The sequence below is a fragment of the Colletotrichum fioriniae genome (assembly GCF_027942845.1).
Source record: "Colletotrichum fioriniae strain IMI 355084 chromosome Unknown scaffold_8, whole genome shotgun sequence".
NCBI classification, from domain to species: Eukaryota; Fungi; Ascomycota; class Sordariomycetes; order Glomerellales; family Glomerellaceae; genus Colletotrichum; species Colletotrichum fioriniae.
Genome location: NW_027076844.1, coordinates 1,217,593 through 1,231,899, shown reverse-complemented (window position 1 = coordinate 1,231,899; position 14,307 = coordinate 1,217,593). Strand labels below are relative to the sequence as shown.

The 14,307-nt window shown below is 52.4% G+C and overlaps 5 protein-coding genes across 5 annotated transcripts; 2 read left to right on the top strand and 3 right to left on the bottom strand.

Annotated features, from left to right (window-relative positions):
• Positions 1-300: 300 nt before the first annotated feature.
• N0V96_007138 (uncharacterized protein) lies at positions 301-1,053 on the top strand (the record flags this gene model as incomplete). The annotated part of the gene is made up of 2 exons (XM_053196263.1): positions 301-874; positions 929-1,053. 2 exons carry the CDS (start codon positions 301-303, stop codon positions 1,051-1,053), a joined length of 699 nt encoding a protein of 232 aa, XP_053046382.1.
• Positions 1,054-1,166: 113 nt separating this feature from the next.
• N0V96_007137 (uncharacterized protein) lies at positions 1,167-3,552 on the bottom strand (the record flags this gene model as incomplete). The annotated part of the gene is made up of 3 exons (XM_065757936.1): positions 1,167-2,249; positions 2,288-3,355; positions 3,409-3,552. The coding sequence occupies 3 exons, from the start codon at positions 3,550-3,552 to the stop codon at positions 1,167-1,169; spliced, it is 2,295 nt and encodes a 764-aa protein (XP_065613459.1).
• An 845-nt stretch (positions 3,553-4,397) lies between these two features.
• N0V96_007136 (uncharacterized protein) lies at positions 4,398-5,472 on the bottom strand (the record flags this gene model as incomplete). The annotated part of the gene is made up of 2 exons (XM_053196261.1): positions 4,398-5,298; positions 5,363-5,472. The coding sequence occupies 2 exons, from the start codon at positions 5,470-5,472 to the stop codon at positions 4,398-4,400; spliced, it is 1,011 nt and encodes a 336-aa protein (XP_053046380.1).
• Positions 5,473-10,274: 4,802 nt separating this feature from the next.
• On the top strand, positions 10,275-12,011 carry N0V96_007135 (uncharacterized protein; the record flags this gene model as incomplete). The annotated part of the gene is made up of 1 exon (XM_053196259.2): positions 10,275-12,011. One exon carries the CDS (start codon positions 10,275-10,277, stop codon positions 12,009-12,011), a length of 1,737 nt encoding a protein of 578 aa, XP_053046378.2.
• Positions 12,012-13,363: 1,352 nt separating this feature from the next.
• Positions 13,364-14,307, bottom strand: N0V96_007134 (uncharacterized protein; the record flags this gene model as incomplete). Its single annotated transcript, XM_065757935.1, has 2 exons — positions 13,364-14,164; positions 14,299-14,307. The coding sequence occupies 2 exons, from the start codon at positions 14,305-14,307 to the stop codon at positions 13,364-13,366; spliced, it is 810 nt and encodes a 269-aa protein (XP_065613458.1).

The following is a 14,307-nucleotide window of genomic DNA, read 5'->3' as shown; positions in this document are numbered from 1 at the left end:
AAATGGAGACCAAGGTAACCCTACAGCGATTCGAGTACCACGTTTGAAGGCGTGCAAGGGCGGCTGAGTAAGGCGTTGATGGGGGAAGTCGGAGGGAGGTGGATGCACACTCCATCAGTGCGAAGACAACAGGTTTCTGTTTCTTGTGTAGAAGTATAAAACTATTCCCTCTTACGGCTGATGCATCGCCGTTGCTGTTCGTCTTGATATCTACCTTAGTTTACCATCGTATTTTCAACCATTTTACACTAGACTTTACTCACCAATTCCGTTCAAGAAAGCAGTCTTGAAATAGGCAAGATGGCGACAACTCTGGGATCGAAAAAATCAATTCGCATCGGCGTAATGTTGGAAGCCGTGCAGCTGAGCGACATCATGGGCATCGATCTCTTCGGCAATCTATCTCGAGAATATTACAACAAAGTCAAGGACTTTGATCCCGAGTTTACAGAGTGGGAGGATCACCCAGTCGACATCAAGTTCTACTTCATCTCGTCCTCGCTAGAACCCGCCGAGATGACCCCCGGTCTTAAGTTCGTCCCCAACATCACCTACGACGACTGCCCTCGAGATCTGGACCTCGTCCTCATCGGTGGCCCACTCCCCAGCCACCGCCCTCCTGCTGCCGACCGCTTCATGAAGGAAGCCTACCCGAAGACCAAGGTCTGGTTGACCACGTGCATCGGTAGCCCTTGGTTGGCCAGCGCTGGGGTGCTGAAGGGGAAGAAATGCACGACGAACCGCGAATTCTTGCCGTTCGTGAGGCAGGTCCACCCCGAGACTGAGTGGCTTGACCAGAGATGGGTTGTTGAGGAGAAGGAGTATGAGGGCGAAGAGAAGGGCGAACTGTGGACTGGAGGTGGGGCCGGCGCTGGTAAGACTTGTTCCACTCACACTCTACCGATTGTTGATGCTTACATGACTCTAGGCCTTTCGATGATCATCACGTACTTGAACAAGAACTTTGATCCTGGATTTGTACAAAAGATGGCACTCGAAGCTATTGCATTCGAAGAGTTGGCGCTGAACCAGTTTTACAAGACTTCAAGATAGACGGAATGAGGAATCAGATGATATGATCAAATGGCTTCAAGAGCCTCCCAAACTTTCATGACCGCATAAAGCTGTTCTGCTTACCTCGCTCATGTGTACTGAGAGGTTGTCTATCACGCATCTACGTAACGAATGATGAACTCTGGGGAATCATACCGGTCCCAGCTCTCCGGCAAGCTTCTATCCGCCATGATCTTCAGAGCAAAGATGCTGAGCTGATATCTGCCAGCCGGCGCCCAAGAGCCATCCGCTAAGCTTCCATCCCAAGGGCTCATCCAGCCAATCGGCCTTACATATGTCATGGGGTATCCAGCTACGTTTCCGAGGGTCATCACACCGAGACCGTTGTCTTTGGCATCTGCATTGGGCTCAGACGCCGGCGACGCGACTGGCACGGCTTCGAGACGAACCTCAGAGCTTCCCATCACCAGCCACAAGGATTGGTCAGGCAATGCTCCAAGTGGGAGAATAAGGTCCGAGGTGTTGGCCAAGGGTAAGGCCCAGTCAGGATGCGCAGCAGGAGCCGGAAGCTGGAATGTGGTGTTCGCGGGTACATCTGGACTCCTTGGGTCGTCGCTGCGAGTGAAGATGAGCCGCTTTGCAGCCAGGACTGTTATGTTCTTCATGGATGTAGCAGCACCGATGTAGGGGACCGATAGCGCAATCTCGCCGTCGCCATTGGTACCGTTGAGAGCGACCCATCCGGAATACAGTGGGAGAGCTGCGGCGTCCAAACCCTTCGGAGGAACCACGGTAATGCGAACTTCCCCGGTAGTATTGGGTTCCAAGCTAAAACTAGACGGTTCAAAGGTTAGAGTGGCGTACGTCGTGAAGAGCTCGGGGGAGCTTTGCCGATAAATGTCGGTCAGGGTGGTGGCGGTCAAGGCAGGAATGTTGGACACGTTGTATGTTGCCGTTGTGTCTCCGAAGTTAGTTACACTGAATGCGGTATCGGAGATTAAGTTGTCGGTATCGTTGAACGAGAGACTAGCTATGCTGAGAACTGATGTCGTGTACGCTGCGTCGTAGGCCTGTACCATGCCGGCTCCTTGTTGTGGTACAGGACCGAGGCCGGCTTCGATGTTGTCGACCCCGTAATTTTGTGAGAGGTTTGGCTTTGCGGTTGAGGCAAGCAGTCTTTTGATTAAATCGGGATCTCTGGTTCCCCGTGCCTGCTCGGTATTAGTCTGGTCATTCTGAAAAGAAAGACATCGTGCTCGGCGCAAGAACCTACCTGAGATACAAGAGCTACAATACTGGCAACCAGAGGAGTTGCCATGGAAGTACCAGACGCCTCAGCATACTCACCAAGAGCAACAGGCCATGTGCTCAAGATACCGGCACCGGGAGCCCCAAAACTCGGCGCAAGTTTGAGCTCAAAGGTCGGACCCCAGCTCGTGAAAGCAGACACCTTTCCCTCACTATCCGCTCCTTGACTCTGGTAGGATGAGACGGACATCACCCCGTCGCCGGTGCTCGGCGTGCTAATTCCGAACAGACCTTCCGTGCCGCCGACCTCGTTCCCAGCGGCAAAAGTGCAAGGGACGCCGGCATCCACAATCCTCGAAACAGTAACGGCAAACGCTTCTCCAGCCCAACCATTAGGACCGCCAATGGATCCAGTGATGATATCGCTACCATCCTCGAAGGCCTTGATCACACCTGCAAGTAAAACATCGCCAGTCGTCTGGCCGTTACAGGCAAAGGTCCGGTACATGCCCAGCTTCACCCCAGGCGCCGCACCGGTGAAGCCCATTGGGTTCTCCATTGCAGCAATGATACCGGCGACGTGGGTCCCGTGGCCGAGACAGTTCTCAAAGGGATCCGCATCGGGAACAGGCGCGTTCGTGCCGTCGTAAGCGTCACCCACGATATCGGATCCGAACTCGACGAGACATCCTGGACCAAAGCAGCCGCCTAGGGCGGGATGGGTGTAGTCGATACCCGTGTCGACGATGCCGATCTTGAGACCTGTTCCAATGAAGCCCTTTGCGCGGAGCTTGTCGACTTGCGTCATGACATGGGGAGGCCAGTTGTCCGTGGAGTTTGTTTGACGTTTGTATTTGGATGAGGTCTTGTCTTTGCCGGTCCAGGTGATGTCTAGCTTCGGAACGCTGATCAAGGGGACGGGCCAGAGATTCTTGACCTGCGGGAGGCCGGCGATCTTCGAGGCTGTCTCATTGTTGGAGTCTTCGACGTGAACGGAGACGCCCTTGAAGATCCTAGACTGCAGGTTGAGACGCTGGGATATTTTGGTCGCGCCGGTTTCTGTCTTGAGCTGACTGAGGAATCCAGAGCCATCCTGCAGTGTGTTAGAGCATCGCCACTAGGTACAGGTGAAGTTTGTGAACTGACTTGATCGTCGGTGAACTCGACGATGAATGCGCCAGGAATATGTGTCTTCTCAAAGACTGGCGTCACATCTCTCTTCACCGCCGATGCAGAGGATAAGACCGCGATGCCGGCCAATGCCGCAAGCGATGCTCTCAAAGCGACCATGGTGAGCTGGTTTCTCTGGAACGAAAGAACCTCAAAGTCCTGTAGCTGAGAGCTACGAGGAAACCAAGAGCTATTATACCTACATTATATGCTTATTTATACGTCTAAGTTTCGAATGATATGATGGGCGCGCTTCGAAACCCCATGTCCGTGGTCATCAACGTCGCATTTGACACTATCGCCATGTGGTGTTGAGGGGCACGTTCTCCACCAAAAATCGCCTAAAACTGACATTTGGATAGATGAAGCGACTCAAAAGTGCGGGGCAACACGAGCTTATTGAGAGCAATTGAGCAAGATAAGAGCGCAATAGGTAGAGGGCGATTTTGTGGTCTTCTCGCGGTTGCAGTGGAGGGATCCTTTCGTCACAAGCTCAGATCCTGTCGATTCCGGCGAGGAAGTTTGTCTGTGCCGCAGCATTCAACGGTCTTGTTGCAGCTGTTCAGATGGCATCAACAGGGAAATCCGGAAATCCGTCAACGGGGAACGAGGGGCATAAGGAAGGTGGTATTTTGCACGACCCCCTTGTTACCATCGCCGGCGCGAATGCAACGTGATCTTGGCGCCTACTGTGTACAGAGTTGCTTCAGTTGGCGTGACCGGGATGGTGGCCGATTCGGAGAGTACTCAAGGAGGAGATTTCACGGCGATCAAGGTGTGGTGAGATATCGGGAGGATTACCAAAGCTTGCATTCGGTCGAGGGGTTGACTACTAGAGTCCGTCGAAACTCGGCACACGAAGCGCACATGTAAGAGCCGACATGCAACGTTATCGACATCAAATATTAAGCTTACATTCACTCGGATAGTCGGCCTTCCAAAGTAAGAGCAAGGCTAGAGGTCCTTCAAGCCGACGTCCCGTTCACCATCGACCATGCTCCCTCCAAGTACAACTTGTCCAGCGCCGCCGCCGCCGTAACATTGTCAACCTTGAGGTTTAACCAGTGCTGATTAGTGACATTCCGGTCATAGACCCACTCATTCGACCCATTGGCATAGACAAAGTTGCGCCCGTACATGTTGCCGTATTTAAAGATGTCTCCGAGGCCTTGCATGGCATACAATACCGTGAGTGGATCCCACGACTGCCGGGGCCGGTAAAAGTTGTAGTAAATGTAAGCCTGCCGGACCGGATCCGATATGGGGCCCTCGGCGAGCAGCTTCGCTCCGGACAGCACGATCGAGCCGACCTCAGTGCCGCAGAAAACCATGCGACCCTTCCAGTTGTTCACGACATGCGCCGTGTGCGAAGGGTTATCGCCAAAGAAGTTGAACTCCCGACCGGACGGGTAACCCCCGCCCATGACCACCAGTTCCGAGACCTTGCTTGCAATCAGCGCGGGGCCCGTGAGGTTAGAGACAGCGTCGGCTGTGGAGTTCAGGAGCGCGGAGAGGTTCTCGAAGAAGCCGATGGAGACAATTGTCACCGGCTCGTTGGCCTCGGCGAGGATCTTGCGGTAGAGCGTCACCGCGTCGGAGGCGTTCTCGGCCTGGCCAAAGGGGAGCGAGCCGCCCGAGTACTGGTACGAGATCTTGCTTGCGTACTCGCCTAGGTCGTAGGCGAAAGTGTCGAAGAAAGGCTCATCTGTCATTGGTCTGCGCGCGCCGATGGGAACATCTGCAAGGCCATAGTGGGCGAGGATTGCCGAAGTTGCCGTGACGGAGTATGTTGAAGGGTAGTTGATGTTGACACCGAGGAGGTTCACGTTTGGTGAGGTTGCTGCGAGAAGGAGGGCGCCAGTATCACTGTTGCGATATTAGACCCTGGGTACCTATTTGGTGATGATTGGGGGACATGGGTGGCACTGACTCGCAGTCACTGAAGATGTCAGTGTCGATGATGAGGTTCTTGCGTGCTGCCAACGCCGGCTGTATGGCCAGCACGGCGGCAGCGACTCTTACGATGAACGCTGAGACCATGGCCGATGAGGCTTTCCATTCAGAAAATGTCTCGAGCCAAGTTCATGAGTGAACGGTGGGTTGGGAAACATCGGATGAACTGATGTTTGTAATCTTTTTGGGCAGAACCCTTATCTTGACTCGGTAGTATGAGGGGAAATAGAACTCTTCCTGCCAGGGGTAGACTCCGATTTTAGGAGATGAGTGGAGCTTTTAATTCAATTTGAAGGGGATTTGCCACGGGAAAAATCCTCATTATCAAGGTTCAACGTTGAAGAGTCAGCTTCGGTGAGAGGTGAACTGATAAGGAAATCTCTTGAGATTGCGACGTTGACCAAACCCTTGGAGACCCGAATTCGAAGCAGACCAGCAATCGGCATGCAGCAAACAGTGAGAGGACATTGTGTCGTATCAATCACGAGACTAAACTATTTCTCCTTCACTTGTATTATGTGTACATCTATCTTGTGGTATTTGAGCGCCAACTTGAACCAAGAAAATGCCACACTCCACTCATGTTCTAAAATGTGTTTTCCTCAACATCGCGGGCGAATCTTCGCCGGTACCTCTCTATCAAATGCATGCGATCCAAAGGGCATAGCTCGATGATGTGACCGGGCCTTGGCCGCATCCGCCGGGTCCAGAATCTCCACGTCAAAGTCTCTTAAAATGAGAAAAACGGAGACGAGAATGGTGTTCTTCGCCAAAGTCTCGCCCGGACATCTCCAAGCGCCTCCTCCAAAGGGGAAAAAGTGTCCTCGCAACGCTGATGGATTCGACAGTTTGGCTTTGGAATCATCGCGCACGTACTTCTCCGATACATTGTAGTTGTGCCTAACCGGGTCAGGTTTCCGAAGAGGGCCGCTTGTCGGATCATCGGGGTACTCGAGGAACCGCTCTGCCCAGAAGGACTCGAGAGAGTGCTCCACGACCCCGTTGATGGTCCGGCCCGTGTTCCAGATGGCTCCGTCGAGGCCACCGAGCCAGTTTGCTGATAAGGCGGTGGTCCCCGATGGTAAAGTGGAGAGGGAATCTCCGTGGAGACGGAGACCGGCACCGACCGATTTGCGACCGATAGCGCCGGCAACGTGAAGTCGTAATGTTTCTCGGCAGACTGAGTTTAGCAGCGGGGCCGATGATAATGCCGTGCAGTCTAGTAATGTTTCCTCGCTGTTATCTCTAATGCCTGACTCGTGTCTTAACCTGGACGTAAGAGTTGGGTCCAGAAGAGCGTGCAGCACCATCCAGCAGGCAGCTGGAATCGTGTTTGCAGTTGTTCTGTAAAGGGAAATTAGGAAAAGTCCACTTCCGACTTGAAAGACTGGGAGTAGCTAGACTTACACGAACAAGAAACCAAGGATAACGCTTGAGGTCCCGGCATCCGAAAACCCGAGATCCTCATATCGCCGGACCATGTTCCTCACGTAGCGGGTGCCCCAGATAGGATCAGACTCAGCATCTCCCGGTTCCGCATCATCATTGTGGCTGTTAGAATTGCACCAGCTCCTCCACTTGCCCAAACTCCTGATTATCCGGTCGCGCGTACGGTATTGGGAGGGATACATCCACCGTGGGCTCCCACGTGAGATAATAGGGAATGCGTCGTAAAAAGCCCAAAAGTCCTCACAAAATGATGGGCAAAGCCTAAAAATGTGCTTCCCATACAGCGCCTCGACTTCCGCACGGAAAATGACGTCGCGTACGAATTTGTACAAATCAGGGAGGGCGACGGATTTTTGGTTCGGAACAGAAGTATCTTGTGGCCAGAGTCGTTGACTGAGGTTGGAAGAGAATCTGTCCATGACAAGCCTCAGGTTATCCCCGTTCAAGAAGGTGATGAAGTCTTTTCGTTGATGTTCCATGATTCTTCGGGATGCGTCCGGATGAGAAGTCGAGAATCCTGCGCCGTCACGCCTCTCGAATGCCGAGACGTGGTCATGTTTGAACACATGATAGTCCACCGCTTCTAAGCCAAAGAATATCGTCAAGGCATCGAAGATACCAGGGACTGGGACGAGGTCTCGAGGTCCCTTGAAGAGCGACCGCACGCCATCGCCGGGAAGGACATAGCAAAGTGAACTCGCGGGTGCTGAGAGAGATATGAGGGTGCCATGGAGGCGAGACCTGGGACTGGTATGAGCGAAAGTGACGTTGAGGTGGACTTCTACCATATTCACGTACTGCAGAGGACGAAGGAATCTCTCAGCGTTGAAGAGAATCGAATGGGCATGGCCAAGTCCTGGGATAAAGTATGCAGGTATGACAGGCCGCCTATTTCCTGACTTCTCGTGACGTTGTTTTTGCCAAAGAAAGCGGATGGAGGTGAAAAGATAAGTGAGGAGGAAGGGAGTGCTCAAGATGAACGCAGAGCATGCGGACTTAATGAGGACATCTCGTACCTTACCACTCAAGTAGGCTTCTACAAACCCTGAGGTGAACATGATCAGAGCCCCGATGAGTATCAAACCAAAATGTTCACATCATTCAAAAGGAGGATTGAGAACATTCACGGTCAAGAGGATCTTTGGTTTTCTTTATAACATCATTCGATGCCCCAAAGACCCAAGGACCCATAATCACATGGGATTTTTGACAGATCAAACAACAGCTGGTAATCGCGCGAGTAGTTATCTATTTACATGATCGCAGGAGCTTTCAAGGTGCCATTGGGGGCCAGTATTACCCGCTGCCTTGATTTTGGCCCCTAGTCACGTAGGTCGTGTTTGTTTCGTGTTGGTTGTGAACATGAAGACTTGGCTGAAAGGATTGTGGCAGAATACCCTTGCCGCGGGTGATACCTTCTTTTGGCAACTCTTCAGCAAACAATGTTCATCTTTACGGCACGACCGCCGCAGAAAGAGATGTATCACTTGTCATGGCGCTTCTTCGACTCCAAGGTGGCTTGCGGCCCGGATTGCATGCTTCCCGGCACTCGGGGGATCCGTGTATTTTGTTTGTCAACTGAATCATGACATAAGTCCAAGTTGGAGATACCTCATTTTGACTTGTCCTCCAGGATATTGTGGATCGCGATTGGACGCCCGGTCTGTTTGCTTGGTGAGGTGGTTTTGGTGAAGGCAACGTCAGGCGCTGAGCCGCCGCACCTCCGAGCCTACCGCCGGTATTCAATGGAGACGGACGGTGACTTGACTTGCATGTGTACTCGGAATCGAGCATACATAAATACCACTAAAGACATGGCGAGCTTTTGACTACGACACCAACCCCAACGCTGAGCCTCCGAGTTTTGGGGGTCGGGATTCTGCGCACAGCTTCGGAGATGGCCCCCAGGAATGGTAGGGCAATATATGGGACTCCGTTGTGATGCCGCATGGGATTGGGCTGAATTTTTGTTTGCTCAATGTCGTTGGAAGAGGCAATATGGTCGTTCAGGAACCGATAAGTTTGATTGGGCTAGCGGGTTGGCTTTGCCGCAGGTGAGGAAGCATCCATGCTCCCACGGGATGGATGTACTGTGACAGTCTCATGCAGGCAGTCACTTGGCTGAACTCAGCCCACCACGGTCCGCGGGTGACAATGGGTTGCAGGCGCCACTCCCGCGGCATCATCTATATTTGACAGATATCTTCGAGCAGATAGGAGGGTTACACATTGTTTCTTCTAGACGGGTGGCTTGATGTGATGACTTGGGACTTTGCAGCCATGCTGCCATGCTGCCAGTCTTCTTGTTCGCCTTTGGGTGTGCGGTATCCATCTGCAGATTCGTCACCCTGGTAGATGAGACGGTAGGACAATACAAGATTGTTGGATCTAACGCAGGTCACTTGTACCACATGTTGCGGTCGGGACCATTGTGCGGGCATTATTGGACAAAATGCCCATTCACGAAGCTCGCGAGGAAGTAGCTCAAAAGCCCAGCAGTTTGATGTTGGCAGATTGGAGATAGTTCCCTTTTCGCACAGTATGGTCTTCTGCCCAAACTACTCCCGGCGGCCCCGCTCATCCTCAGCAGTCTTGGCCTAGCTGGTAGACAGAACGATAGAAGCAATATGCAAAAGTTCTGGGGCTTTCAGAAAAGCGGGCTTTATCCGCAGGGATTCAGGGCCTCTCAAGTTGACGATACTAAAGTACCTCAGGCAGGGAACTCATCGGCCATCGAACACCAAGCAAGACGACCTGTGTGCTTGCTAGCGTTGGATCGAACTACGTCGTGTAGTTGACACTGTGGACAAGAATCTATCAATTTTCTCCCTGGGAATAACCTGCGGAGACTGCAGTTCCAATCACCGAAGACATGAACAGCAAATACACTGGCCTCAAGGATCGTGCTCCGAGGACTTCTAGATCGTTTGCTTGCGCAAGATTCCCGGAAAGTAACCTAGACCGGGTTAATGGATACACTGTTTGCATAGTTTGCTTGAATATGACACCCATGCACTGCAGGATCTCTATGCCGTGTTAGATTCGTTCCGTACCGTAAGGGCCGCGAGCTTCGGGCAACGCGAGTTTCCGTTTCCTCGGGCTATGGACCCCACAAGGACCGCTCGGTCCGTGAACAGCGACAGGATAGTGTAATTGGCACAGTGATCTCGAAGTTGGGGTAATTGTTAAGCATTCCCCGCGTTGTGTATACTAATACATAACACAGCACATAAGCTTGACGGTTCACACAAGTGCCGGTTGGAAACATCCTCTGTGCGTAAATAGAATGCCGAGGTTCTGATGACAATATACTATGAACCCCGCCAGCTGTTGGGCATGCTGAGATAGCAAATCTAACAATACACAACCCAACCGTCGACCGCCTCCACGTTATCAGTCAGAGTCAAATTCCAGGTGTTTAACGCGAAGCTTGCACAAGCATGTCTGCTCAATCTCGGGAAGCCCCGTGGAAGGCCATTGCGCGACGTAAACAGGCTGAAAGAGCGGCGCGCATCCCATCAGAATGGCATATCCCACTCAAGGCCATCCCAAATGATCCCCCTCAACCAGGTAACGGGCCACAGAAAGTCCTTGACATACCGCGCCAGTTCTTGTCTCAATCAGAAATCTCAATTACCGAAACTTACACGATTTCAACTCTGCTCAAGGCCATAGGGACGCGAAAACTCTCAGCTAGACAAGTCACCGAGGCCTTCTGCCACCGAAGTGCCATAGCGCAGCAACTCACAAACTGTTTAACGGAACCATTATTCGACACCGCCTTGAACCGGGCTCAATTTCTCGATGACTATCTCAGCGACCATGGCGCCCCCCTCGGCCCCCTCCACGGCCTCCCCGTCTCCGTTAAAGACACATTCAACTTTGCAGGCGTCGACACCTCAATGGGGCTGGCATACCTGTGCCACAAGCCCGCAGCCTCCAATGCGCCGCTGGTTGATCTCCTGCTCTCTTTGGGGTGCGTCATCATCGCCAAGACCAACATTCCGCAAACTCTCGGAAGTCTGGACTCCGTCAACAACGTTTTTGGCCGGACCATGAATCCTATCAACCGACTGTGCACCGCCGGCGGATCCTCTGGCGGCGAGGGCGTCCTCGTGACCATGAAGGGTTCCATGATTGGCATCGGGACCGATATTGGTGGCAGCATCCGCGTGCCTGCTATGTGTAACGGGGTCTATGGCTTCAAGCCCTCCAATGGACGCGTTCCGTACGGCGGGCAGGTTCTTACTGGCATTGACGGTATGAGCCGCACTTCCGTGCAAGCTGTTGCGGGCCCTATTGGCCGTAGTGTTGAGGATATAGATGCTCTCCTGCGTGAGATCGTCCCTCGGGCTGCTCTATGGGGCGAGGATTGCATGCCCGCATCATGGCTCTCCAGCTTGAGAGGATCGTCGATCTCGGGCTGCGGCAGGAACGGAGAAATGGTTATTGGCGTTCTTCGCACGGATGGAAATTGCAGCATTCATCCGCCTCTTGATTACATGCTGGACGAGGTCTCTTCAGCCCTTTCACGATCACCTGGTGTGAAGGTGGTTGAGCTGTCATGCCCCGCGGCGTTCACCAAGGCACAGTCGGTCATGAACAAGCTCATGGGTGTCGACGGCTCCGTCACCATGGCCGAGATGATTCAAGCAACAGGCGAGCCTCTAGTACCCTGGACAGCGGCACGATTCAAAAAAGGGAAGCCGCTGTCACTTACGCAAGTTGCTGAGCTTCAAGCACAACGAGCTACGTTGGAGCGGGAGATGCTCAAGATGTGGGTCGAGAATGATGAACATGGTCGAAGGCGAGAGAAGCTGGATGCAGTGATATGTCCTGTTGCGCCGCATCCTGTGCCGCCTATCGAAGGGTACAATGCTGTCGGTTTGACTAGCAGCTGGGTAATGCTTGACTATCCTGCAGGAACAGTACCAGTCCGAAACGTGAAGGAGAGTGATCTGCAGCTTGGTCGGCCACAAGGGGGAAAGGTCCTGAGTAGCTGGGACGAGAGAAACAGAGAGCTATGGGACGAGAAGAAGATTGACCGAAAGATCTATCTGGGGACGCCACTGAGCGTTCAGATCGTTGTACCAAGGTTACGGGATGATCGACTGGTTCAAGTCATGGCTTGCGTGGATGCGGCTTGCAAAGGCACTGGGTTGAACGCAAAGCTTTGAGTTGAATTACTCTCGTAGTTAAAGAGATCAATCAGCCTCGGTTCGAATTGCAAATTGGTCTCATGCATATTATTTGATGAATCAGGGCAATCTACCATCAAAAGGTATATAAGGTTCTACAAAGGAAGCCATAGCGCTGGCCCCAATGCCCAGATCGAACTCATTCATCACAGCGTCCCAGTCTTGATGAGCCATGATGTGATCGTACGGAGGTGCAGCGAAATCGACCTCCGGTAAAAGGGGAGTATCCTCAGATGCCCGTTGTTCATATACCTGCTCTGCGTGATGCGGTCTCTTGATTATCAACGATCGTCGCTTGACAGAAAAGGTGGCGAGCTCATAGAACGTCTTACACACATCGTATAGCTTCTTGGCTGAAGGCGAGCTGCTTGATGTGGGTTCAATGGCAGAAACTGCGCTGCAGAGCAGCGTTAGGTCCTCTTCGGACGCCGTTGCCACGGTGTGTCCCGCGAGCACTGCAAAGCTGGCAAAGGGGACCAGAGAGAACATCCTACAAAGATATTAGGAAATGTGCATCAAGAACCACAGCAGCGTCATGTGAGAGCATACATGTTGAGGAGCATTGACCATCCAGTGATTCTGAGGTGGCCCCAGGATTCGAATGCTCCCACAATTGTACGAAGGGCATTTCGAGCAGCCTCCGTGCATTCGTCGCTGCATTTCAGTGGGCTATCGCTTGCTTCATCGCATGGGATAATACGATAAGCTATCGTAACAAGACCGTACATCATGAAGTCGAGCAGCACGGCAAGCGCATTGTAGAGATCATCGTCTGAGGGGCTATGTTCAACAGACTGCAAAATTTAGGAAAATTCTTTTCAAATGGTATGAATACTCAGACTCACCTGTTTGAGACGTGTGTTGACTTCAAGCAACTTGGAAACTACCAACTTGGCATTCTGGCTTCGCGTCTCTGGCGGCTGCCGAAGCGCTGAAGCAGAAAACAACTCGACGTGCATATCGCCAACGATAAATGCATACTCGATAAACCCAGAATAGAGACTCAAGGCGCTGTCAGCATACCAGTCCCGGGGAAAAGGCAAAAAGGTATGTTTACTGTACTGGCACACCCGGAACGTAATCCTTGGGTATGGACGGCCGCTCAGTTGAGACATCGTAAGGATGGATTGACGGCGTCCTGCCCATTGTGAAAGCCATGCTTTTGTCGTGGACATAAATATGCCAAAACACTTGTCGCCTTTTTGAGAATTCTGGCTCATTGCTAGGTAGTCTATGCCAACCGAGGTCGATGCACATTCGCGACGCAGCCGATATGAGCTGCCATGCGAGTGTACTTTGGCCTACTTTGTTGCAAAACGTGTACTTTTTCGTTAGTGCTGGGATTTGAGCTTTAGCGGCAATCGCTCGAGACTTACCAGGACCGCCAGAGCTTGGCATGCTTGTATAGAAGGGTCGCTGCAGAGTTTCAGAGACTGTATCGCAGCTTCAAGGTTGGCCTTGAGGAGTTGCGAGTATGCCTCGACATCTGACTCGGTGATATCGACAAGAGCATAATGATGGCCTTTGAGTCCTTGGAACAAGAAGAACAGACCGGCGTTGACTATGATCCAGTCCACGATGGAAAAGTCGGCAATGGCAAAACAAACCTTTTGGCAAAATTCACCAAATTCTTGTTCGTCAATCACGGGGACATCTATGAAAAATCGCTGCTTTTCAGTCTGACACAGTCGAACCAGCTTGAGAACGCGCTCAGTTGACGGAAGGCTTCTACCCTCCAACTCGGGATGCTGGGCTTGCACGGACAATGGCGAGCTGACAGTCTGGGCGGGGCTACTCTCTTCACTGGCTGTAGCCTGCTCGATCATTTGCACGGTCGCAGAGAGCGCCGAATCGTCGCCCAAGGTCGACTCTAGATCTGCAGCTGCATCCTTGAGTGCATCGGTGACCCGATGAACATGCGCCTTGAACGATGAATCGCCTCTGTATCCCTCAGATAAGCCTGGAATATTTGAAGAGGAATTGCCGATGAAGGATGGAGAGGAGACGAGTGGTGATGGGTGCGACCTCTGCTGGTTGATTTCGAGCAGCTGCTGCACCGCCTGGGAGACTTCCTTCAGCGAGCGGTCAACACTTTCTATGGCCTCATCATAGCGGGGCGAGATGAGGACGCGCTGTCGTCTCTCGGATGAGCGATGCGTCAGGCGGCATATCAGTTTCGAGGCCACGCAGCTTGAGCATGGCGTTTCGCGGTCGCATTTGGTCTATTACTTATCGTTAAAACACATGGTACAGTGTTTCCACGAACTGATGACAT